The 23,976-nt window shown below is 39.1% G+C and overlaps 1 protein-coding gene across 1 annotated transcript in view; it reads right to left on the reverse strand.

Moving 5' to 3' along the window:
- Positions 1–18,919, reverse strand: part of BRWD3 (bromodomain and WD repeat domain containing 3) — a 48,021-nt gene extending 29,102 nt beyond the window's left edge. Inside the window, exons 1-8 of the mRNA XM_009881677.1 lie at positions 18,775–18,919; positions 16,212–16,310; positions 8,954–9,114; positions 6,964–7,185; positions 5,217–5,317; positions 4,422–4,492; positions 3,155–3,255; positions 1,290–1,330 (exon numbers count right to left, since the gene is read on the reverse strand). Coding sequence (XP_009879979.1) covers positions 1,290–1,330; positions 3,155–3,255; positions 4,422–4,492; positions 5,217–5,317; positions 6,964–7,185; positions 8,954–9,037 — 620 coding nt within the window. The 5' untranslated portion in view covers positions 9,038–9,114; positions 16,212–16,310; positions 18,775–18,919. The remainder of the gene's footprint in view (positions 1–1,289; positions 1,331–3,154; positions 3,256–4,421; positions 4,493–5,216; positions 5,318–6,963; positions 7,186–8,953; positions 9,115–16,211; positions 16,311–18,774) is intronic.
- Positions 18,920–23,976: the final 5,057 nt, after the last annotated feature.

Consider the following 23,976-nt stretch of genomic DNA (forward strand, 5'->3'; position numbering starts at 1 on the left):
ACGTAATCTATCAACAACACTCAGCTTCAACATTATTCTCATATGGATCATAAATAAGAGCACAGTGAAATAATGAAAAAAATAAAACCTCCAAGATTCAAAGTAGCTCCACAGTTCCTTGTTTTCCTTACATGATAGTCATCATTTAGATGCCATTATTTCCTTGATTTCCTTCCATCTCATTTCCGACAACACACCAAGTTTTATTTCCCCTTTCATGTTTACCTTCTTTTCATAAAACTCTGCACTGAGTTTGTACATCCCTTCCATCAGTGCAGACAGCACTGCTCAGATGCTAATCTAAAACCATACTGCTTTGGAAATCAGTGTGTCATATTCCCCTACTACTTTCTACAGACAGGACAGAGCAAGAGCAGTTGATAAGGAAGTGAAGTGGCCTCCTCATCTGTGCCCCAGTACAGAAACAAGGGAAATATATCTCCTTTGAATGCAACAGCTACCTAAAGCATTACTGTCATTGGTAGCTTGGCCTCCCCTTTGCCTCTAAACTCGGCCATCAGCCCTGGCTACGGCTGGCAAACAAATGTGTGGTAAGTCCCCATGCTACCCCTTTCCTTCCTGCAGCTCCAGAAAAAAGGATGCCCAAAAGTCACAGCCACACAGATAAACAAATATGTATATGTGCTTATTTTTCAGCTTGCTCTAACAGGACTGAAATTATAAAGCCTACAATCTTTCCCCACGCACATTTAACCTGATATTCTAGTTAAGAAAAAATAAGAAAGAAAAGTAATTGAGAAACCAAATCCCTGATGTCACTATAAACAATGAATATACTCAGATGTTATTGCCATCTTACCAGGTAAAAGCACCTGGCAAGAGAGGCTCCTTTAACGAAGATCAGACCACAGCTCCTTGCAGACTTACTTGCCTGACCATCTGTGTAACAGTTCTAACTTTTGCTTAGAACTACATTTATTATAATGCTCTTAACTCCAGAAGTAACCCCTTCTGTACTTAACAAGGCTACCTGTGAAGTAAGACGCTCCTACACAGAAAGGATACCAAATTTGGTTTCCAATTTGGTGTTTAAAAAGATACAAAGCAAAAGTATAGATACAGAATGTTTTTGTTGTTACAGCAGAGGACAAGAAGTCCAAGCTCGTGGACATGACACACATCTTGCAACATACTTTAAATAATTTGTCTAAGATTAATCAGAGCCCATGTGCAGTCTTCCTGTTTTATCAAATTTTCTCTGAAATGTTATATATTTGGAAAATTAAATACCATACTTCTCATGTTGAAAGCCCAGGACAGTCACTCACCTGTCACCGTTGTTACAGAACTGGACTGCAACCACTTTGTCCTAAACAGAAGGGAGGAAAAAATAGTAGTAAGCACTTTGTAAGCTGAAACACTCATCCAAAAAGATCTTAATGATGAGCTTCTATTCAACAAATTGCATGTTCCCATACATTTCCTATAACATACTATATTACAAATTCAAGAACAGAAAAGCCATATTTGAAGTTAAAACCTCCCCAGACATATTGTGTTATGCATTGAAATAGAAAGCTTCAGAGAGGTGATGGTTTCTGTTGCTCCAGACGTAGCTCTGAGACAGAAACAATTTCCGACTCGGTCTCCCTGACACCTAAGATGTTCAGGAGGAAGAAGCTGCAGCAGCTCTACTCTTGCCTGAGCACCGTCTTCCTGCACAGTGCCGCAGGACCATACACACCCCGGGGTAAGTTCTGCCTGGGAAACTGCAGACCTTTCACACGCCACAGAGTCAGCAGCAATAAGGTACCCCTGGAGCTCGCAAGGCCTGTCAGGTACAGCACTCCACAAGATGGAGAAAGAATGACTTAACCAAATAAATTATCGCAGCAGGTTTGCAATTTTTAGATCTAACGTTAAAGCGCATCAAAATATTTCATAAAAAAAAATTACAAACCTTGACTTTATTTCCACTTTTAAACTGTCGAGAAACAAATACTGAGCTTTAGACAGTGTTTCCCCCCTTTTTTTTTCATTCTGCTGAATACTTATGTTGGCTGCATGCACTTGCTATCTTTACTGCCACTGATGTCCCTAGTTCCTGACAATCAAGTGTCCAACTAGGGATTTTTGTCAGAGGTAGGCTGACAGCAGTCTGCAGTATTACGAAGGGTAGACTTTCAAAAATTAAAGGAATTACAGTTTATTCCAAACCTGAACTGCTGAACATAAAAAATATTTTTTCTTTTGTGAGCAAAATACTTGTTAGATTTGTTGGTTTGGAGCTCTGAGACCAAAATGTGAGATGTGTGACTCCCACTGAAGTTCAGTGAATTAATTTAGACCTCAGCTTTAATCCATAAAATATTGTTAAGGTGGGCAGCTGGGCTATTAAGATCCAAAGATAAATGCTCCAAACTCCTCACAAGTGACGGTTCTATCAGTGTTGCTATAAGCTTGCCTTTCTGATATATTGTTTACCATGCACATCATAAATAATGCAATCATCACCTGCTCTCGGGAACAACTAAGAAAGGAAGAAAGATTTGATACTGTTTTAGTGATGCTTCTTTATGGGGTTTCATTAAGACTGAGACATTCAATGGTTTTAATAAAAGTTATCAAGACTCAAACTTGAAAACTCCAATTGAAAGTAATTTTACAGATATTTAAAATAGTTTAATCTTTACAAGAACGCTTCTGCATTACCTGAGAAAGGATGCTTTTAAGCTTGCTTTATTTTCTAAATCAAATTACCATCATGACCAAAAGTTTGACTGCACACTCTAAAACCAGAATTACTTTGCTTTTTCTTGTTATGTGGATTTGTGGTTGCAACTAAAGTTAAATACTCAACAGTAAATTTAATAAGAAAAATGACATTGTTCACAAAAACTGCTTTAATTCCTCATTCCAACACAGACTTTCTTCAAGAATATGTGAAAATCACTTAGTCCCTCAGTTTCCTGGGGGAACTAAATACATAAAGCATATTTTACACACATCTCCTGACTCATAGGAATTTAAAAATAAACATACCACAAATTTCCAAGCATTTAAATACCACAGTGTTGAGAGCCAACTAAACTCTAAAGACAGAAATTAAGTCGAACAGGATATACAAAACCTACGTTCCTGAATTAGGGTAAAGCGGGGAACAAACAGATTTGCTTTCCAATTTGTCTCTTACCGTATGAGATTCTAACTCAGCCATTTTCTCTGGAGATTCTGAGCCCAAATAATAAATTCTTATCACGTGGTCAGTACTACCTGTTGCAATGAACATGCCACCTAAGAAAGACAGTGTTTTCTGTGAGAAGAAAAGCCATCCAAGGAATAACTTTTTTTAATTACTGCTTTCTTGTCAAAGCAGCAAACTAGTTTTAAATAGAAAATTTCAATGTAATCAAAACATATGTCCTGAACAAAGATGTTAACTTTGACAACTTCTACTTTGATCTGTATTTTCTCAGGCCATACCAGCTTTAGCATAACTATGAGCTCTACAATATTTTCCAGCTGCAAAACTTTCTGACCAAAGGAAGAGAATATTGCAAGTTACAACATTCATCCAACAAACTATTCTGCTTTCCCTCAGAAATTACCACAGCATTCTCCATCAGCCTGTGTGGAAAATTAAATGGGGAATAGTTTCATATTCTCACTGGTAAATATCAAAGAAAATACTTAAGCACATCGTCAATACCTATTTGAAGCACATCAGAGAAATTATTGCTGAATCAGGAGTCAGTGTTTAAGCTATTTTCTTGTAATGTTTGTTTGTTCTATTGTACAAAAAGGGCACGATTGTGTAGTTTACTGCATTGAAATGGTTTTGGTAATTTCAGGATTTCTAGTTTTAAAAAAGGAACGTGGGCAAGGCTCTTATAGCTCTAGAATATCTTTTAGTGTCAGATAACAAAAAATAATTAGAAATTACGTAATTTTGCTTGTAAAAAAAATCACTATTTTTGAGAATTCAAAGCTACAACAAAGGATGTCAGTCAAGCTAGTATTTTCAAACACATGAACTGATCCCACTAGAACTTAGCCAAATTTGGAAGATTAGCAAAAGTGTAACCTCTGAACAGAGGCCACCTGTCTGCCAGATTTCAGATATTCACTCAAAGACTTTACAAGATAAAACCTTAAAAGCATATTACAAAGAAAAAGCCCTAATGTGCAAAAGAACAGACTGAAAACATAGTCTTCCTTGGAAGTGGTCAAGACTTCTTATCTTAAATTACAGAAAAAAAAGAAAAAGAAAAAAAAAAAGAGAAAAAGTAGCTCGAGGCAGATGCTTGGCAGGGAAAATTTCTAACAATCACAATTTGACAGTGCTGTAATTAGCTCAAAAAGGGTTTAATACCATTTTTGTTTAAAAATAAGTAACAGTCTCATCACCAAAGGAATTTAGTTCATAAAATACTTTCAGCTATGCTATAATGCATACATACCGGAACTGAAAGATGAACAAGATATCTGCACACCAGGCCTGGACCTCTCTGCAAATTTTACAGGGCGATCCCTATTTGCAACAACACAACATTTTTTATTTTTCATTACTTTATTCCAAAGCCATTCAGCAGAAATAGTTCACTGCAGCGCAGCGGGTAAGGTCTGTATGCTCATCCAAAAGGTCTTTATTTCAGAATTCCACCTAAGGTTGCTAGAACTTATTTTTCATTTTAGAAATTTTCTTTCCTAGTTTAGTAAGAAAACAATCATTTTCTAAATTGAAAAGACTATTTAACTTACTTATCATGATACTCACCAATTCAAATCTATTTAAAACAGAACCCGGCAAGCCATTACTCTAATAGTATTTACTCCCTACTAAGTATGGGTTTGATGCCATCTACATATGTCTGTTCTTCTGATTAAAAGCAAATAAATTCTTCTGCCTGGACATTTTGCATAAGGATTTAGTCCTAAACATAAAAGCTGAAAGTTTTTCCACAACATCAGCTTGCAGAGCACAAACCCCAGAAATAATAGCCCTGATCTCTGCCTCCCCTCTGGGTCTGTAACGCCGCGGACTCCCCGGCACACACGAGAAAGCGCTCCCTGCCCCACACACTGGTACGGCACTCACGCACAGCATGTCTGTATGGGAGAACATATCCCGAGAAACTTGTTTATTGAGAAAGAACACGCCCTTATTTAATTATCTCAGCATTCCTCTCCACGCGAAAACTCAAAATAAATTTGTCCTTTATTTAAGATAATTATAATTATCTGAACAGGCTTACTTAAATTTCATGGTGTTAGCATGCCACTGCCAGAAACAGATTGTTCCGTCAGCACCAGTAGAAGTGAGGTATCGTGTTGTTCCTTTCCTTGATGGAGAGAACTAAAAATAAAGTCGTAACAGTTAAACCAGCTAATTTCTTTCTCCCCTTACATGCTAGAAACTTGTAAATGGACATTGACAAGAATCTTTTTCACGAGCATTTTAGCTTTCCCCCTGGGAGTACAGAACACAGTATCAGGGATAAGCACAGAATCTGCTCTTCCATAAAAATAAAGCTGAGGAATGGAAAACACCTACACTTTGACTCGCAAGTCTGCTTCTACCACACAAAAGTTAGCAAATTGGAGAAATGAAACAGGCTAGACCCTCTTAATGGGGCAACAAGACGAGGAAATACTTCTTTGTAGGACAGAACTGCATCAAACATGGTAACAAAGACAAAAATGATTCCTGCGCCCAAGTGGAACAAAGACCAGCAGCACAGTAAGACCCCCACTCCCTCCCTCTTTCTGAGCCCCTTCTCTGCCTCTCTAAGGGGGAGGAAAGCTTTGCATCCTTTGCATCATTAAAGTCTCACACTTTAATTTCATAACTGCAGCAATAACTTTAATCCTCTGGCTACTTAGTATTTGATAAAATGATCAAAGGCTGTTTCCTCAAAAAGCCCCAACTGATTGTGATTATTTTCTAAATTACCAGAGTTTTACAAAAAGCTTGTGAGGGATGTATATAAACAGAAACAAATAATAGACAAAACACGAAGCCAGGCTGTAAACTATGTCTCCAAAACAGCCACCTTAAAGTAAGTAATTTGTGGCATAGTTAAAATGAGACGAAATTGTAAGAGTAGACAAGAGGGGGAGAAATGAGACTCCCAGGGATTACTGGCATGTTGGAGGAGACTGTGATGAATCAAAGGCAGCAAGGCTCCAGAACAGAGGCATTCTGAGCCAAAGATCCCCACTCATTCTCCCCTCTGTGCATAACCTGCCAAACTGCAGAGATTGTCTTTTTTTATCCTGAAATTTTGTTTTGTTGAAGGTTTCTATCTGGCTGTAGTGGTTTTTTTGTTGGTTTGGGTTGTTTTTTTTTTTAAGCAAATAAATTGCAAATGACTAGCCATTATTAACTGTGCTACCACTAGAGAACTGAGCGCTGGCAGTTTACTCATCTTTTTCCTGCTCCGCTATTGCTCACTGGGCGCTTGCCACACCACTGAAGCTGCATGGGCACAAGCACAGGTTATCGCAAACTCGGATCTGTGCTGTACTGTGGCTGCTACAGCGTCTACAATGTCCAGAACAGCAGGACAAGATAACCAGCAAGTAAGAAATGTGGACGAATGGCTTTTTATCTGACAGTACTCCTCTGAAAAACACACATTCTCTAGGAACAACCGTCTGTTGGTTCAGCCACCGTTCAAGGACTACCACCAAAGACGTCAGCCTTTTCTCCCTGGCTCCGCTAGTTGATCCGGTGCTCTCAGTGACCACGCATTTGCTAGGTCTAAGGAAGCAGCAATGGCACCACCTAGTTAGAGGCAGCTGGAAGAAGCAGGATCATCCCCTCAGGCAGTAGCTGACCACTGCGCAGGAGTGAGTTTGCCAGGATACAACACCCTCAACTTGGGGCAAATCTACACTGCCAAACAGAGATGAAAAGATATGCTTTATCCCCGATTGCTAATCCACACCTCTTAGTACCATTTTAATCCAAGGGTTTAGGAAAAAAACGTTATTCTTTACCTGTATGGAAGTAATGGAAGCTGAATGGCCCTGCAGCACTGCTACTGGGGCACAGGTTCGAAGACACCATACTCGGACTACTTTATCACAACTGCCTGCAGCAAGCAGCGTGTTCTCGTAGTTAACAGCCATGTCAGAAATTTCAGCCGAGTGTCCTCGCAATGTTGAGAGCAGGCGCCCATCATCTGTAGCCCAGATTTTGACCAAACAATCATCTGACCCCTAGTGCCACACAAAAATTTACAAAGATTAGGTAAAATAATATACACGTCTTAAGTGTAAAAAATACACACGTACACTGCAGATGAACAAGTATCTAAAACACCATTGCGCCATGAACCTGCCAGAAGAACAACTTCAGTGGGATTTCACAGAAGCACAACTACCTGAGTTTGGGGATCATTTTGTGGGGTCAAGGATTTAGATATTTATAAAACAGAAGCCACCAGCTTATGTTTCATACTAAGATATGATTACCTCTACTAACGTAACTCCTCTCAGTATAGTTCAGTAATAAAATTAAGGTAAATTTAAGAAGATATAATATTTCATCACATATTACCAACGGTCATATTTAACTGTGAGCCAGATCAAACCAGTAGTCAAATCAAAGTGATCGTAAGACTTAAGCTCTAAGGAAAAAGAGCACTTAAGCATCTGAGGGATCTTAGAGCCTCCACCATGCCCCTAGAGCTGTAAGGCAGCTGTACCACAAGCTTCAATTTCTGTTAACCGAAGAAAGTTGGACGACTGAAAGAAAGAAACCATGCGACATCATATTCAACCAAAATACTATGTCAGCGAGATTTTGGTTCAGGACAGGACACAATTCAAAAGCATATCCAACACAGATCACTGTAAAATACTTTTACTTATAGTGGCAGCTACATTATTTCATACTCAATCTCAGTATCACCAAGAATTTTTAGACAAGTTCACAGACCTTTCTGCTACTGAGACACTACAAAGAATACTAACACTAGTGGCTACGATTGCCGTTATAAATTCAGAAACATAACAATGCAATAGCAACATAATTTTACTTTAAATTACATTTTATTAACTGCAGATAAATTTGAACACAAATCACTTTCAATTCTTCATATAACTGCAGATGAGAAAGATTTCTTTATCGTGTAAACAAAACCAGAAAGTCTTTAACTACCACCCAGAGTAATTATGATAACAACATCTCTATTTGACCAATTCATAATGAGTGGAGAAGCTACCAAGAACACAGAGACAATTAGCCTTCCAGGTAATCTGTTTCTGAACACTTATTGATAAGAGAAAAAGGCAAAGACAAGACAGAGATTAACAGTTAAAAGATGCATTATTAATTTGAAAAATATGCTAATTTTTAAAGATGCACAGCAAAAAGCAAGGGCAGTATCACAGAAATGTATGTTAATATATACTGGAGAAAAACTTAAAATAATATTCATATATTCACTAAGATACTACAAATTCTAGAAAGGAAATTTAGTAGAGAAGTAAATTGCAGATGAAGTAATGAGGTCTTCTATTCATCATCAATTTTTTTACTGAAATGTAAGGAAAGGATTGCCAGCATGTCCAAGGTTACTGAAAGGTAAAATGCAGTTGTAAAAAAAAAGTTAAGATTTAACCCAGCAAGCAGCATGCAAACGAATTCCAAATCCAAGAATACTGCAGGTGGCATTCAGCAAGAAAAATGATCAATAAAGAAAAATGAACACGTGTTTCAAGTGTGAGTTGCAAGTTCTGGACCAAAACAACCCTGCTGTCCGGTTCTACACAAGGAAGCAAATAGTTGACTAAGCTTCAGTCTACCGGAGCCATGAGCAATTTTAAAATACCAAGTCACCAAGAAAAGTGAAAATTAGCATAGAAAGAGATGGGCTTTCCCAACATTCAATTAGCAACTAAGAGGCTGTTGCGGGACTCAGGAAAGAAAGAAAACAAACCAAGCAAAGCAATATTCCAAGAACAGTATAATTTTTAAACTTACTGTAAAAATTCTTCTCCCACTGCGATCAAAGGCTATACAATAAACAGATGATAGATGTCCCAAAATCCTCTTATGCATTTTCATGTGTTGGTAGGTGGATGTTGGGAATAAGTGGCTGAAACGTCCACATCCAGTTAATTGTCTGGCAGAAAGTATATTTACTGTGAGAGAAAAACAAAACAAAAAGAAAACCAAGATATGAATTCTGTCCAGAATTCAAAGTAAATAAATACTAAATCAAATATCATGTTTGGTAACAGCTTTATTACTATAATCCATAAATTGGATCTTCTTTCACCTTATCAGAACTTTCTGTACAGTCTTGTAAAAAGAAAGCCCACTCCTGATGAAGCCTTTCAATACCTACCACACCAAACACTGCACCTGCTTTCTTATTGAAAAATTAAAGCAAAATAAAGATTTCCCATCACAAATAGAAGTTTTTCCAAGTGTTCAATTCATGAACAGGCAACAGATACATTTATTCTACACCTATTTGGAAAACTTAGTAACATACAATTTTCTCATAACAAATAAAAAAAAATATTTTTGGAGTATAATAATAGTCTAAGTGCTTTTTTTGTGAAAAAAATCTTTCTTTGGAATGGGTTCCAGATCATATGTCACAGTCAATAGTTTTCCACATGTTGCCCACAAAACCTCTCTCATATGCAGCAGCAACAACATCATTGCATTTCTATGACAATGTAATTGAAGAATAAAAAATATGTGGCACTGATGGAAAAAGCCCCGGTAAAAGAATGGCAGGCACAAGAAAAAACTGCAACAACAACAAATTCTTTTATATTGCTAAACCTAGGAGTCCTTACCAGAACAGCTCGAAATCTAAATGCACAAAAATACCATGTAAGAAAAGCACTGTTAGCAGTTTCTCTGAGGATAACTACGATTCTTTCCACCAGGCAAGGAAAGGCGAAAACAGGCACGTATGTGCCTTTGCTGGGACACACCACCAAATGAAGATCATTATGGCTGTAGAATGCAGAGAGAGTCTAATTCTAATCTGTGATTTGTGGCATAATTTGAGATCATTTTAGCTGTTTAATTTTACATATCTGAATTTATACCACTCAAACTTTTGATTTTAAAGTTTTGAGAGTTGTTTTTTTTTTTCCAACAGCACTTGAAGAAATAACATTGCTATATTGGTGGGTTTTGTTGAGTCCTCGCGATAGCAGCCTCCCTGAGAAACCCCTTATCTTGCCTACTGCACATTGAAGTAGGCAGGGCTTCACAGAAGCGGCACAAAGCTCTTTAGTACCTTTCAATCCTGTAGTTTAAAAGTATAGTGAACAACTTGACCCATTTTCTTAATTGTATCATCATATCATTGCCTATCTACACAAAAAAAAAAGACTATGGAATATGTTAAAAAAAAAATCTACAAAGGCAAGAAGCATCATTTCAATGGGCTACTAACCTGTATGCTTCTGTACATTAATAAGATTGAAGCATTTATACACAAGCAGAGAGATAAATAGTCATGGAAAATAAACTGTTTTCAGATTTACAGAAAGTATTTTTGTTTCTCAGTTTTATCCTCTGAAATTTGGACTATTTTTAATCGCTCAGTGCAGTTGAAACACTACATACTAGGGAAAAAAAAGATGCATAAAAGGTGTAGATGCTTGCAAAAGTCATCAGGCTCCCACCAGGACCTTATCTTCCGTCAATATTTGTTTTTCACGTAAAAACACATATTCAGCAGTACTAAAAAAGCAAAACACACTAAATCAAATTCATTTACTATCTACCTACTACTCAATTGATACCTGATACTATACAAGAACTGTTAAATGGAATCCGTATCCCCTAGCAAAGTAAAAATGAAATCTTTAACCCTTTTTCCCACCTCTTACAGGAGGGCACAGAGATCCCATAGTGATAAATGGTGTACAAAGATACTGTCATCTTTGCCTACACAGTATTTTATTTACTATTTAAGTATGCCAGCTTAAAAGCGGAGTTCTTAAAAATATTACACCTCCCTTTCCCCCACACGGCGGACAATGTTATGCCAACACAGAGACGCAGTCATTTAGCGATACGGTAATTCTACTGTGCCATTCAGTGCTTAAATCATTTAAATACATAATAACAGTGTATCTGCCTTTAAACAATTTCAAATGGCTTTGAACATTTTTTTAACCACACAAAGTACTATGTGAATCAAAAAGGTATACTCACATTTCAAAAATATTCCAAATAATCACAATACCTTCTGTGTACTACAGTGTTCCCATAAAATCCTTCTAAAAATTTACCACTCTGTTTGTTGTAAATCATATGAAGGAAACACTAAAAAGTATAACAAACAGTCCAGCACCTAACTCACACAACCTTTCATTTGGCACTCCGCACCTAACTTTTCCAGTCAATTCCCAGACTTGCAATCAGTTCAGCTTCAGAGGATGTGAAAGTAATTTCACTTTTTTCTGTGTCTATTTCCCTCTTTGCGCAATGGGGACGACTCCTCAATCGCCCATGGATAATTAAAACATAAAAAGCACTGCTTATGAAATGCTTCAGTCACGAGCCTCAGAGTAATACAGAACTACTGTTGTGCCATAAGGAGCACCATCTTTATCAAAGCAACAGCATCTTTGAACAACAAGTAGCAAGTATGCGATGTATGTGATCCTCAGTACAAAAATGCTTAGGGTATACCAGAAACGTATGCCACACACACAAAGTTGTGCTTGAGATCTTTGTCTTCCCACACTTTATATAAACTATCAATGCCTTCAAAGGAACTGCAGAGTAAATTTCCCCCATGAAACAAAACAAACATCCCCAATTCCAGTTCTCATACTTTTTGGTAGAAGATTAATACACAATATCTAAAGAGGGGATTATCCACACATGACAAAAAGTTTGCCTTCTTCAGTACAATGAAGTTACTGTACTCATAAAGCCTAAAAGAATTTTAAAAACCCTGATTCCCACACAGAGAATTAGCAACATAGTAGCCCTAAAAACTTTTAGCAACCTACCTAATTAGCTGCTGTACTTCATGCCATAACAGCTGCCAAGTCTACCCCTGCACTATTTCTTGCCAGGAAAAAAAAAAAAAAACTTTAAAAACTGTATTGCTGTTATTTCATGTAAAAAGTGAGAGTATCTAGTCTTCTTGTTAAGAAAAGTAAGTTAGTTTTGTCCACAAATGGAACAGCTTTCTTCTCAGATGAAGTTCCTCACTTCTAGCTGCTGAAACGAGTGCTGCCTAGGTGCAGGGATGCCACCGATGCTGCCATGGGAGGTAGTCCTTCTCTCCCTTTGTGCTGGGAGCAACCCGCTCCAGCCTCGGCACCAGCACAGCCGGCTCCCGGCACGCTGGGGAAAGCCCTGGCTTACAGACACACACGAGTGCCTCCTCAAACCACCGACCTGTGGTACTAACTGAGGGTGATATACGATAAAATGCAGGCATTTTTCTCTTTCCTTCTCGCAGACCTTGGTCCTTGAAGATCACACCTTCAGGAATATTACTGTCCTTAATGCAAGTACAGGCAGAGTTACAGGGGGCAGAGGGGACTCACATATGCTGTACAACAGTCCATTCTACAAGATTCATTCCATTCACAATCCATTCTACAAGATATAACACCACAAAAGTAAAAACCCTCATGAGAAAGTTCACCTAGGAAGGATAAGACCAAAACCCTGCAACAATAACCCATCAGAGAAAACAAAATTTAAAAAAAAACATCATCACAAATTTCAAAGCGAAGTCACATTTCACAAGGAATTAAAACACTTCAGCATGGACGAAGTCAGCTAGCTTAAGACCTTTTAAAACTGCTTGAATTCTTCCTCTCCCTATAAACCTCACTCCATTTTTTGCACGCAAAAATAGAAAACAGAATACTGGTACAAATATTTGTTTTAAAAATAGTTTCTCTAGTATTAAGGGTGATGACTTCACGTCACACTACTTTACCTTTTGAAATCAGCACTATAACTCTGTAATGAGGACATAACATTTTACCTAGCCAGGACATGTGGCGAGTAAGCTGTGACCTCATCGCAGGGCCTGACCGTGCATAAGGATTGGGTACCACTTGCAGTGTGCAGAAAAAACACAAGTCTGGATTTCATAAGAACACTGGAAAACAAACACAGTTGGCTCACACATGCAAAATATCTTCTCAGAGAGTGGATGTGTGGCCACAAAGACAGCTAGACCCAGTAAAAGCAGCAGAAGAACAAAGTGTTCCAGCTTTCATAGCTGCTGACCTCATGGAACCCCTTTACAGCAGAGAAACATCATTGATTTTCTGACCTCATTCAAGCACTGTTATTTGGCAGGACTAAAGGTAGCTGGATCACCTTGACTGTAAATTTCCATACAGAGGAACTGCTTGTTCATTGAGACCATGCTATGAACTTTCTGGTTCCAAATTTTGTGTTACTTTCACTAACAACAGTTACCCACATAAAGCTTTTCACGCTCAGGATAGAATAGCTCTAGTAAACAACTAAAGAGGGAAAACAATCTTCTTTCTAATCTGCTTTGTGTCGCCTGCAAAAAAAAAATAAAAATCAAAGTCTGTGACAAAACCAAAGTAGTACTCAAAAGCAGGTTTATCATATGTGAATAAATCCCATTGCTGAGGTACTGTATGACCAATCTTTCAATTTACTGACTGGAAGAGCACAAAGGGAGTTCTAAACATACCACTACTCCAAAGCCTGCAAAGAAACTGTCTAAAAGACCATCCTTACCATCCTTACTGTGTTACCCTGTCAGCAGCAGAAAGCTATGGCAGCATTTTCCCTTCCTCTCTTCCCCCAACAGATAACCGCAGACCTCCAAGATGCACCACATAAACAACACATTCCTGAGAAGGACTTCCACAGGTCAGCACTTTCTCGGAGACTCCCACAGCCAGAAGCTCTGCACAAACATGCTGGGAAAAGGCAACACTGATTTCTTGCTCCAGTTCCACTGTGCATGACATTTCATTTTGGAGTACAGACCTCAAGGTCCCATCCCAGCCCCATCCAGACGGAAAGGCAAACCACTGCAGCACCGACTCTCCCAGCTGGGAGGGCAACCACAAGCAATCCCATTCTCGTAGTAGAAAATCACACTTATGGTGGCAAGCTTTAATCTTTATCACTGGAAGGGAAATGATACAAGAATACTTCTAGCTGCTAGTTCTAAACCTTATTTACCTGTCTACACAGTCATTTCATCTCGCTCATGAACACACATTACTATGGGTGTCTACTACTTCAGCCCAACTACTTCAGCAAGTAATTCCAGAAAACTCAATCTGACTAAGTCAGCACAGTATGGGAATTCACAATTATGCTGAAATATTAAAGAGGTTGGGCATACTGCTTCATCTTGTATTTTTAAAACAAGACACACATGCACTGCAGCATCTGTGGCTGTCACTACTCACCAGAAAACGCACCCATTTCACACAAATATATACAGAAGAATGTGACTTCCGCTTCAGGATAAACAATGGGGAATCCCAAAATCAAACTCCTCCCTCCTGTACAGCTTAAGTGTAGTCAACTTCTCGTTTTAATCTTTATACGTATTTTCCTCCGTTACTAGTAGTTTAGGTACTTACATCCAGGAAGACCATATTCTTCCAGGAACCAATACTTATAAAAATTAATGCTGGGCTATAAAAGACCCTTTTCCATATAACACCTTTGTATTTCTTACAATTCATAACAATTCATAGGAAAACACCCAAACCAACAAATCATTCTCTTCTCTAAGTCACTAAATAGTCACCAAGCAGGCAGCACAGACCTTTGTCATGAAAGCATGAAAAACGCTGAAGTCAGATCTGTTAGTATGGTTCATTAATAACACTGCATATTCCAAAAACACACAGTCTGATTCGCCTCTTATGAAAGAATTGATCCAGAAGCCCTTATAGAAATACAACTATAGAAGTTGAGTGTGTGCAATAAATCTATAATCTAGCCTATTAACAGTTGGGCTGATGGACTGCTACTGTTACTGTTACAAAAAAGTAACCAGCCTAAAAGAATAAATAAACAGATATGTGCATAAGTAACCATACTAACACATGGAAATAGTTTTCTTTTTTAATGTCCACCGTATCACTCATAAATAATCTGACAAAAGCAGGAAAAGTACTAATGCAATAGTTCCCTATGCACTAGTTCCAGGCAAATTTCCATTTCTTTTTCACATAGAAGACTCATAATTAACTTTGCTATTCCGTCACACTACTGCCACAACACCACAGACCTTATGCAAAGCGTGCTATCGATTTCAACCACAAACAGCCCAGGCATTGTCACTTTTGTGTCTGACAAAGATTAATTTTTAGTAATGAGGGAGAAAGTGCAGAAGCACAAACAGAGGAACAGACAAGGCGGAAACAGAAGACTGCCTTCATCACCCCTGCATCTCCAAAGGGAAGGGAGAAAGGTATGTGAATGCATCTCCTAACAAAGCAGGAAAAGCCTACACATTTGCACAAACACACATGAATACAGATAAAATACACTAATAAGAAGACAAATCATGACCTACAGGACTTATATTTATGGCCACACGAATTTGTTTGCTACAAAAATGGTTAATGAAAGTTCAGATTGTATATTTTCAGTTTAAGCAAAACAGAGAAGCTCTTTGATGATATGTAAGCTGAACGCCTAAACATATCTGAGTTGTATACAAGTTCTTCATCTAACTGTGTGGATAACAAACTGAAGTAATATAAATATTGGTTTGGTGATTAGTTTCTTTTTGGAGAGGGATGTTGCAAGCAGTCCGTTTTCTGTCATAATCGAACTAAAATGAATTCTTGAGTCAAAAAAGTTCTCTGGGAGCCAGGTGCTTTGCTCTGGCTAAGATTCCTGAATGAAAAGATTGTCTACGTGCTCCTGTGACCATGCCTATTCAATCTTATAAGCATATGTACATATTACGTAGGTTTATCATAAAAAAAAACCTCGAGCACATTGCCCCCCAAACAGGAAGATGACGTGCAAAGCTTTCCAAAGTGTCCACGATGTTTTAATATGTGTGCACACATTATGGAGGATCTAAGCCTGAATCAAACAAAAAAGCGTTATTTTATTGTCAGTGGGAAACCTTTTAAGACAATTCATGGTGACATGTGAAAAAAAGCCATTAATCCAAACCTGTAGTAGTGTTACAGTCAGTAACTTTCAGCTGAAACTAATAAAAATACAGAGAAGAAAAAAAACACCTTATGTATGTTTCAAAACTCACCCACATTTGGTGGTTTCCCATAATTTACAGGTAGTTCGGGAGGCCGCCCTCTGTGAAGAGCCGCAAAAGCAGATCCTTTCCATAGCGTATGTCTGAAGTCTGTACCGGCAAGATTAACAGTGGGTTAGTGAAACAATCAGCCAAACCGCGTCCAGTAGAACCAAGAGCACCAAGCACTACTCCCAGCATCATAAAGTAAGATTTGTCCTTTAAAATAGTTTGTCGGAGACATAACACTTAAAGATTGCTACTCTGATTTCTAGTTCCTAAGCAATATGACTTTAAGTGGTTTCAGCTTATTTGTGCTTCATTTTGGTGAGTAGGGAATCTAAATTGATGTAAAGAAAAAGAGAACATAAAAAGTGGGTGCACTTTGTATTGAGGCAGCACTGAATTTTTCTGTTTTTAGTCCTTCTGCAATCCTAACACATACAGAACCTCTCCTTATGAATTGTGCATTTGAGAATACACATACGTACACACATTTGAGAATACATATACATACACACATTTGCTCCCTGAAAGTGGGAAAAGTGGGATTTTTTTCCCCAATAAATCTGTTTTCCTGCAATCGGTGGCAATATGCCCTCCTTTCAGATTCTCCCCTGCACCCCACCCGCCAAAAAAACATTGTTTTTAAAATGAAGACTGTTTTCTTTAAAGACTCTCCTGCTATCTGCTGCCAACTGGCCTCAGAGAGCCTTCTCTCTAGAACAATAGTGATTTTTCTGAGACTGTTCAGAGTGCCTCAGAAATTAGACCTGGACTTCTTCCATTTCTGGCCATCTGGAAGGAGAGAAATGAGCTTCCACTGTGAATAAGGACCGCAACAGAAGGATAGTGACACAGATTGGTGGAGCTGTGTATCACCCTTTAGATCTCTGAATATGAAGTGCACAAGCTTACGTGACTCAGACTCCCGAGAGCACCTTCTGATTAAAACCCAAACTGTACCACAGAGTATTACAATGATACATATTAAAAACAGCACTCATACTTTTTAAAATAGATCAAAATAGCTATAAATACTAACGGTAAACGGAAATTTCATACTGATACACAACTAGGGTAAGCGGAAATCCACGTATGTCAGCTTTGAAAAAGGTACGATGTTTCATATTAGTGAGAGTGCTTTACACACCAAATGGCACAACGTCACGGCACCTTTTTCTGATGGGGGAAAAAAACCCACCACAAATCTAGTAAAAATCTCTTTGCAATAGATTTATCATAAAGCTTAGGAAGCACTACATCTTTCAGTGATTCATCTAGCCTCTGTCCCCTAATTCCCCAAGAAACTTCTGTTTCCCTGCACAAAAAAAGTTTATTTTCTCTTTACATTTTGTTGCTGTTTTCTTGTAAGATGCAAACTGAATGTGACATGAAGGAACGTTTCTATGCAGGCCTCCCTGCAAACCTGGAATTCTCCACCCAATTATACAAAAGCACAGGCAAAACAAGACTGGGTCCCAAAACTTTGCGTAAGGAAACATGTTTGCAAACAGCACGTCCCTCCAGGTGATATCCAGTGGATCAGCAGAATGCTACAGCCCTTGTTAGCATCAGCGTGACTTCACAGGATGCAGTAAATTAAGTGTTCAACTGCCACTGAAACAGGAAGGTCCTGCTCTTTCATCCCTCCTCCTCTCCCAGAATGATGCTCCTGCTGCCTACGTCACCTCCAGCACTCCGATCCCTCCATGAGCTAATTTAATTCACTACAACAGCAATAACAAATTTTGCAACATTTTAGCTCTCTGAATCAGCACATCACAGGATCAAACAAGTTCTGGTTCCTACAGGGAAGAAGTGGCAGGGGCACAGAGTGAGGAGGGCAGGGAGGAACCACTCTTCAATAGCAGATGGCTCTCAGATCTGTTTAGTTATAACACAAAACTCTGCTCTTAGGATCATTATCTCAAGCAGAGCAGTTTTTCAAAAGGAATAGGACTGGTGCTCTATTCATGAAAGGAACAGGGGCTTTTGTTCAAATTAACTTTAAGCAAGGACAAGCAGGAATTATGACTGAAGAATCAGCCTCACCTTCTCCCACCCTCTGAAGTGCTGCCCCAAATGCCATCCTGCTCTTCAAGCTCACATACCTGTCTGCACAGCCACGGAATCAAATAATTGCATAAATCTGTCTGAAAAATAGCCCAGCAAAATATATAGATTGCTGGGTTATTTTAGACACAGGCATGTGTATATGTATATGAAAAAAATAGCTATTTTTCAGATGGACTAAATCTCTCATCCAGTTCATTGCATCATTTACGCAAACAGCAGTTCAACATGTTGGGGAAGGGAGGCAGAGGAAGAAAGTAACAACATCAGGCAACTGTAGGCAAGAGCTGCTTAAGATGGCATTTTCAACCACAGAAACATATATGTAACAGGGCCAGCAATAACTGCATTTTAGCAAGACTGGAACAAGAAAGCTGACAAGCACAGGAAACAAACCAGGGTTCGTGTAAACACACACAGATACCACAGTATGAGTCAAAATGAAAAGGGTTTTGATCATTAAAATAAAATTCAATCACATATAAATTGAGAATCTTACCTTTTGCTGCCCTTAATAGAGACTGGCGCCCGACACCTAGCAAAGTTTGCACACCTAGGACACTCTGTGGGATTTCCTTGTCTAAAAGGGGTCCAAGTCTCTCACAGATCCTAAGAAGATAATCCGGAGGGATGTGTGCATTGACAGCCACCTAAACATATAAACAACGCAGACGTTTGAAAATTGTTTTATTCTTGCTTCTACTGGTATTTCTTTGTTTGGTTCATATTCAAGTGTTAAAGTTACTGAAATCAAGTCCAAAACCCTTGAAATCCCCCTCAAAATCAATTATACCAAAGATGCCTTTGAAAGTGACATGAAGTCTTGAAAAAGACCAGAAATTCCAGGTGGTAGTAGCTACAGTTGTAATTTAGGATATCTCTTAATAACAAACAAAAATCCCTGAAACTCAGAGGTCCCAGTGCAGCACTCTGATCAAACAAAGTATTGCCTGGGGAACATTTTTTTAAGCCCTTTTTACCTTTCATTTCATTCTTATCACATTTCTTGCTCAGCTGAAACACCCTTGCCAGACACGTACATTACTGTAAGAAGCACACGCACTAAAGCCTAAAACCCCTAAACATTATCCTAAAAGTAATACCCAATCTGCAGCTTTTAGCTACCGGGAGTAGGTATCTTTAAGACCCACACATGTAGGATCCTAATTTGTTAAGAAAACATTCTTCTTTTTTCCCTTTAGACAGAGACTGTTCTCTATAGAGAGACAACAGTTTTTCCGACAGTCTGTTCAAATAGCAAATAAATTGTGCCTCATTATCCAGAATGTCCTGCACTTGCCTGACTTCTACTATATTTACTAGCTGGCAGCAAAAAACTCAACATCAGAGCTTATTTAACTCCTTCAACACAGGAAATACATTAAAGATCAACAGTAACAGGTCACTCAGCTCTTAAGCACCTGTGATTGACGATGGAAAAAACAGCTGTATTAGAACTATTTAAAACTTTTGTATCTATTGCAATATTATGAAAAGATTGTCATAAGTTTTCTGTTTTACAAAGCCACAAACTAATGCCAAATAATACTAAAGCTGACCTGAAAGGACCAGAACAGTGCTTGTTGTAAAGAAATAATAGCAGCATATGCCTGCGCACACCCCTCTCCTGCCTGACCACTTCACTGTGTCCAGTCACAGGCCAATACTGGTGACATGCAGTTCCCTCCTGGCAGGGTAGGACAAGTTTTTGTGCAGCTGCAGTGAGCCAGAATGATTCCCGACTTGGGCTAAAATCACGACCAAGCTCCCCTCTGCATCAGCTCTGGTGCCCATCTACTGTGGAGGGAGCCGTTTCAGCTGCCCTGCCTGGGAACGCTCACCCGACAAAAGAAGGAAAAGGTTTTTCTGCCGGGGTTAGCACAGCTGATTTTAATTCAGAGAAGTGCCAGAGCCGGTGGAAAGCAAGGAACAGGACAACTTCTTTCAACAGCAGAGCATCAGCAGATAGGCCCAGCTATCCTGCCTACCCAGACCCCAGGGATATGCCCAGCTCCTGCCCCGGCACACCGGAGGGAGCGGCACACACTGGGAAGCAGGAAAAGGTGAGCATTTTACTCAGAACTGCTGCCAAAACATTGTTCGCTGAACTATGTCATCAAACAGATTATTACTGCATGTCACTGGGAAATAATTCATTCCAATTGGGCAACAGGAGTGGTGCTACGGAGCTTAACACAGTGAGTCATGTGTTGTATAATGTAATCACCTGTATCACAAGCAGGATCAACACCATACCACAAATAAGATTTTAAGTGCCCCCCCCCCCCCCCCCCGCAAAAAAAAGGAAAGGCTTTTCTAATGATATATACCAATTATCATTTAAGTAAACCCAACTAAAACTCTTCCAATCTGAATGGAAACTCTTACAGAAGAGAAACAGGCTTCTCCATGCATCCTTTCAGTTGCTGCACGTTAAACATATGGCTCTGTCCTTTGGATGGGAACAGAAGAATCGTACCTCTGCAGGAAAGATAAACCTGATGACTGCATTAATGTGGTGCCATTCCATGGCTTTTCACACTGTGAACATCAAGGAATGACCCCATGAATGCCCTCTTGCACTGAGTGGTTTTTCCAGCTGTTCTAACTTCTTTTTCCCCCCAAAAAAATCATAGAGCTCCAAAATTGTATTGGTACCTTCCCAATTGTACATCCAATGAAGTTCAGTGTATAAGCATGAATTGTCTTTCATTGTAAATTACATGATATAACAGAAGACAAAATAAGATAAAGGGATTATCTGAACTTTTGTATTTACCTATCGTTTTATTCATTCCTCAAATATTGTAAGTGTTAATGCTACAAAATATTTTATTATCCTGCGCTAGCCTCCCTTCGGCATGTAAGGGATCTGAAAGGATCTGAAACAAAGGCAATTCCAAAGAGAGAATCTGCAATTTAATCAAATGTGAGCATGAAATTCTTTTTTACATCTCTGATAATTAGCAACATGGTTCTCAGTCAACAATTGCCAATTCTAGCAATTTATCAAGCTTAAGATTAAAAGATTAAAAAGAAAAAGAGTAATCAATCCAGGAACTGTGGAATTTTACATCTTACTCCTAGGGTAGGAAAAAACCCAAACCTATACCACTCACTCTGGAAATATAAAATTTCACAGAAAGCCCAAACCACTCTCCCAGTGTAATGCAGCAAAATGCTTCCCTTTTCACTCAGGAGCGCTGTTTTTGAAGTGCCGTTGCTATTCTATGCCTAGAGAGAGGTGCTGAATTAAGCCTGGCAGCAAATACCCTACTGTGGAGACAGAGCACAAGTTATTCAACAAGCAGTCCTGACTAACTCAGGGCATCTACTCAGGAATGGAAAGGGACTTTGTCGCTTAAAGATCCGCAGATTAAGCCACAGTTTTACAAAGAATAGCAAAGGGAGTGAACATCAACACATGTGCAGACCAGCCAACATTCAAAGACGAAAGATGGATGCGCCAGACTCACGGAGCATGTGGCAGTTATCTGCACACGCCTGGCGGTAATTTGCCTGGGACATCCAGACGTTAAGCAGCTCAGGATACCAGACATCTGCTTGATCGCTGCCCAGACCAGGAAAGTTGGCAAATCCATCATGGAGCCAGAGTTAATCGGCACAAGTGAGCTGCTGAGGCATCTAGATTTTAGTGCACAATTTTATTAGACTGTAAACTTTTCTAAGCAACATTTAATCTGGAGCATATTGCACAGACCAGGCACATATCAAAGTGACCACTCACTTTATTAACATGCCCTCCTCACCAGATTTGCCACCTGCAATCAGAACAATGCCATACATACTACAGAAGAAAGGCTGTATGACACTTCTTTCCCTGCACATTTTCATGTTTCTACAAGCCCAAACAGCCAAAATACGTGGCCCTTAATCTGAATATTATCACTGTTGTTATTACCAAACAGCCACATAGGCAGGCAGCAATAGCAGCAAATTCTCCTGGAGATTTTTTTCCATAATAACTTCCAGATAAAATGCTTAAACTGCAGCCCAGAGCAAAACAAGCCATTCTATTTTCAGGTTCCCAAAAGAACTTGAAACAAAAATCCTTCCTTTCACCTCTGTGTGAGATAGCTGTAAATGGATTTTAAGTATCTTTCCAAAACATGAAGCTGCAAACATACAGCTGAGAGAAACAAAGTCTGCCAAATCAGATTTTCATTAAAAGAATGAAGGGAAAAGGCAAAGTTTAGCACCAATTATAGCCACTCCTCTTAATATATGCTAGTCCAAACCCCATACAGCAAAATGAAATAATGGCAACGATATTATCACCTCCTCAAATATACTAGAAAATATTTCAGAAAATAATTAGAAAATTGGAAAAAATTAGAGACGAGTAATACAGGCAAAACACATGCTTATAAAGAGCTTTTAAAAGAGCATGTTAAAATAATGCAGAAGAGCTGAAAATGTGCTAAGTGAGAGCAAGTTCTGCACCCTGGGACAAATTAGAGAGAGAAAAATGTTCTGTGGCCTTAAGATGTGAAAGACCCTATAAAGGTTAAAACGTGAGAGCACAAGAATGCCACAGTACCACAGAAGAGTCCTCTGACACTGTAACCACACAGGTCTTACAGATCTAAAAATTTTAAGAATCGGGTAAAGTAAATCCATCCTTTTAAAAAAATCTACGCAAACAACCATGGTTGAATGTAACACAGTCACGACTGCTTGAACCAGCATACAAATAAGTTTCTACAGTGATAAGCAGCTGCAAGTAAAGAACTATTAGTGAAGTCACGTCAGGCCTAGGAGAAAGACATACCCCTAAACCTGTTTATGCTTCTGATGTTGGAAGCATTACCACGTATTCTGAAAGACTACTGAGCAAAGGGTCTTCACTGGAGAGCTAAGAAGACGGGCAAGAAGCTTGTGATCCCCAAAACAAACACACAAAATCCCCTGGTATGACTGCTGACAATTTCTCCTCCAAGGAAGGTTTCAATAAACAGGAAACAAACAAGCAAACAAAGACTCTTTGTGATTACTACTTCTAATAAGACATCTGTCTTCCCAGGGATCGGAACCAGATAGCTCTGAAACACCTCTTTTGGGAAGCCCAGTGAAACACTGCTTCAAAGCACTAACTAAATTTGACGCAGGAGCTGCGTAATGGAAGCAACGTAGGCAGCAACGCAGACCTTCGAAGGCTCCTTCGTACCCAGTCCCCTGTGGGCACGCAGGCAGTTGTGCATCAGCAGCAGATTTCTAACCTCTAGGCAGTCATACGGCACTTCTCTCATTTACCAAAATAACAATCAATTAAGAATCAATTGACAACTGTATCAAAAAAGCAGCAGAGAAGACCAAGAGGACCGAGGCAGCTGAGCGAGCAGGAAATTACTCAAGACCTCAAATATGGAATCTCCACACAAGGAAGCTGAGACACTGGACTTGCACAAGATGTCAACAGTGTGCAAACACACATGAATTTAAAAAGCCACTATCCACTCGGTTGGAACTACCATACTACCAGACAACATTTTCCTGAGGTGAAAAAAACCCGTAACATCTCTTCTCTGCTAATGCTAGGATTGGCAATATCTATAAATAACAGCACCTCAGACTCACAGCTAGTTTTAAATCAATGCAGATGGGCAAAGCAGAAACTCAAAGCCAAATCCCATAAGCTGTTCCATACCAGCACAGCCGTTCACGGATACAAACTCTCCAC

This window comes from Charadrius vociferus, unplaced genomic scaffold (genome assembly GCF_000708025.1).
Source record: "Charadrius vociferus isolate BGI_N301 unplaced genomic scaffold, ASM70802v2 scaffold472, whole genome shotgun sequence".
Classification (NCBI taxonomy): Eukaryota; Metazoa; Chordata; class Aves; order Charadriiformes; family Charadriidae; genus Charadrius; species Charadrius vociferus.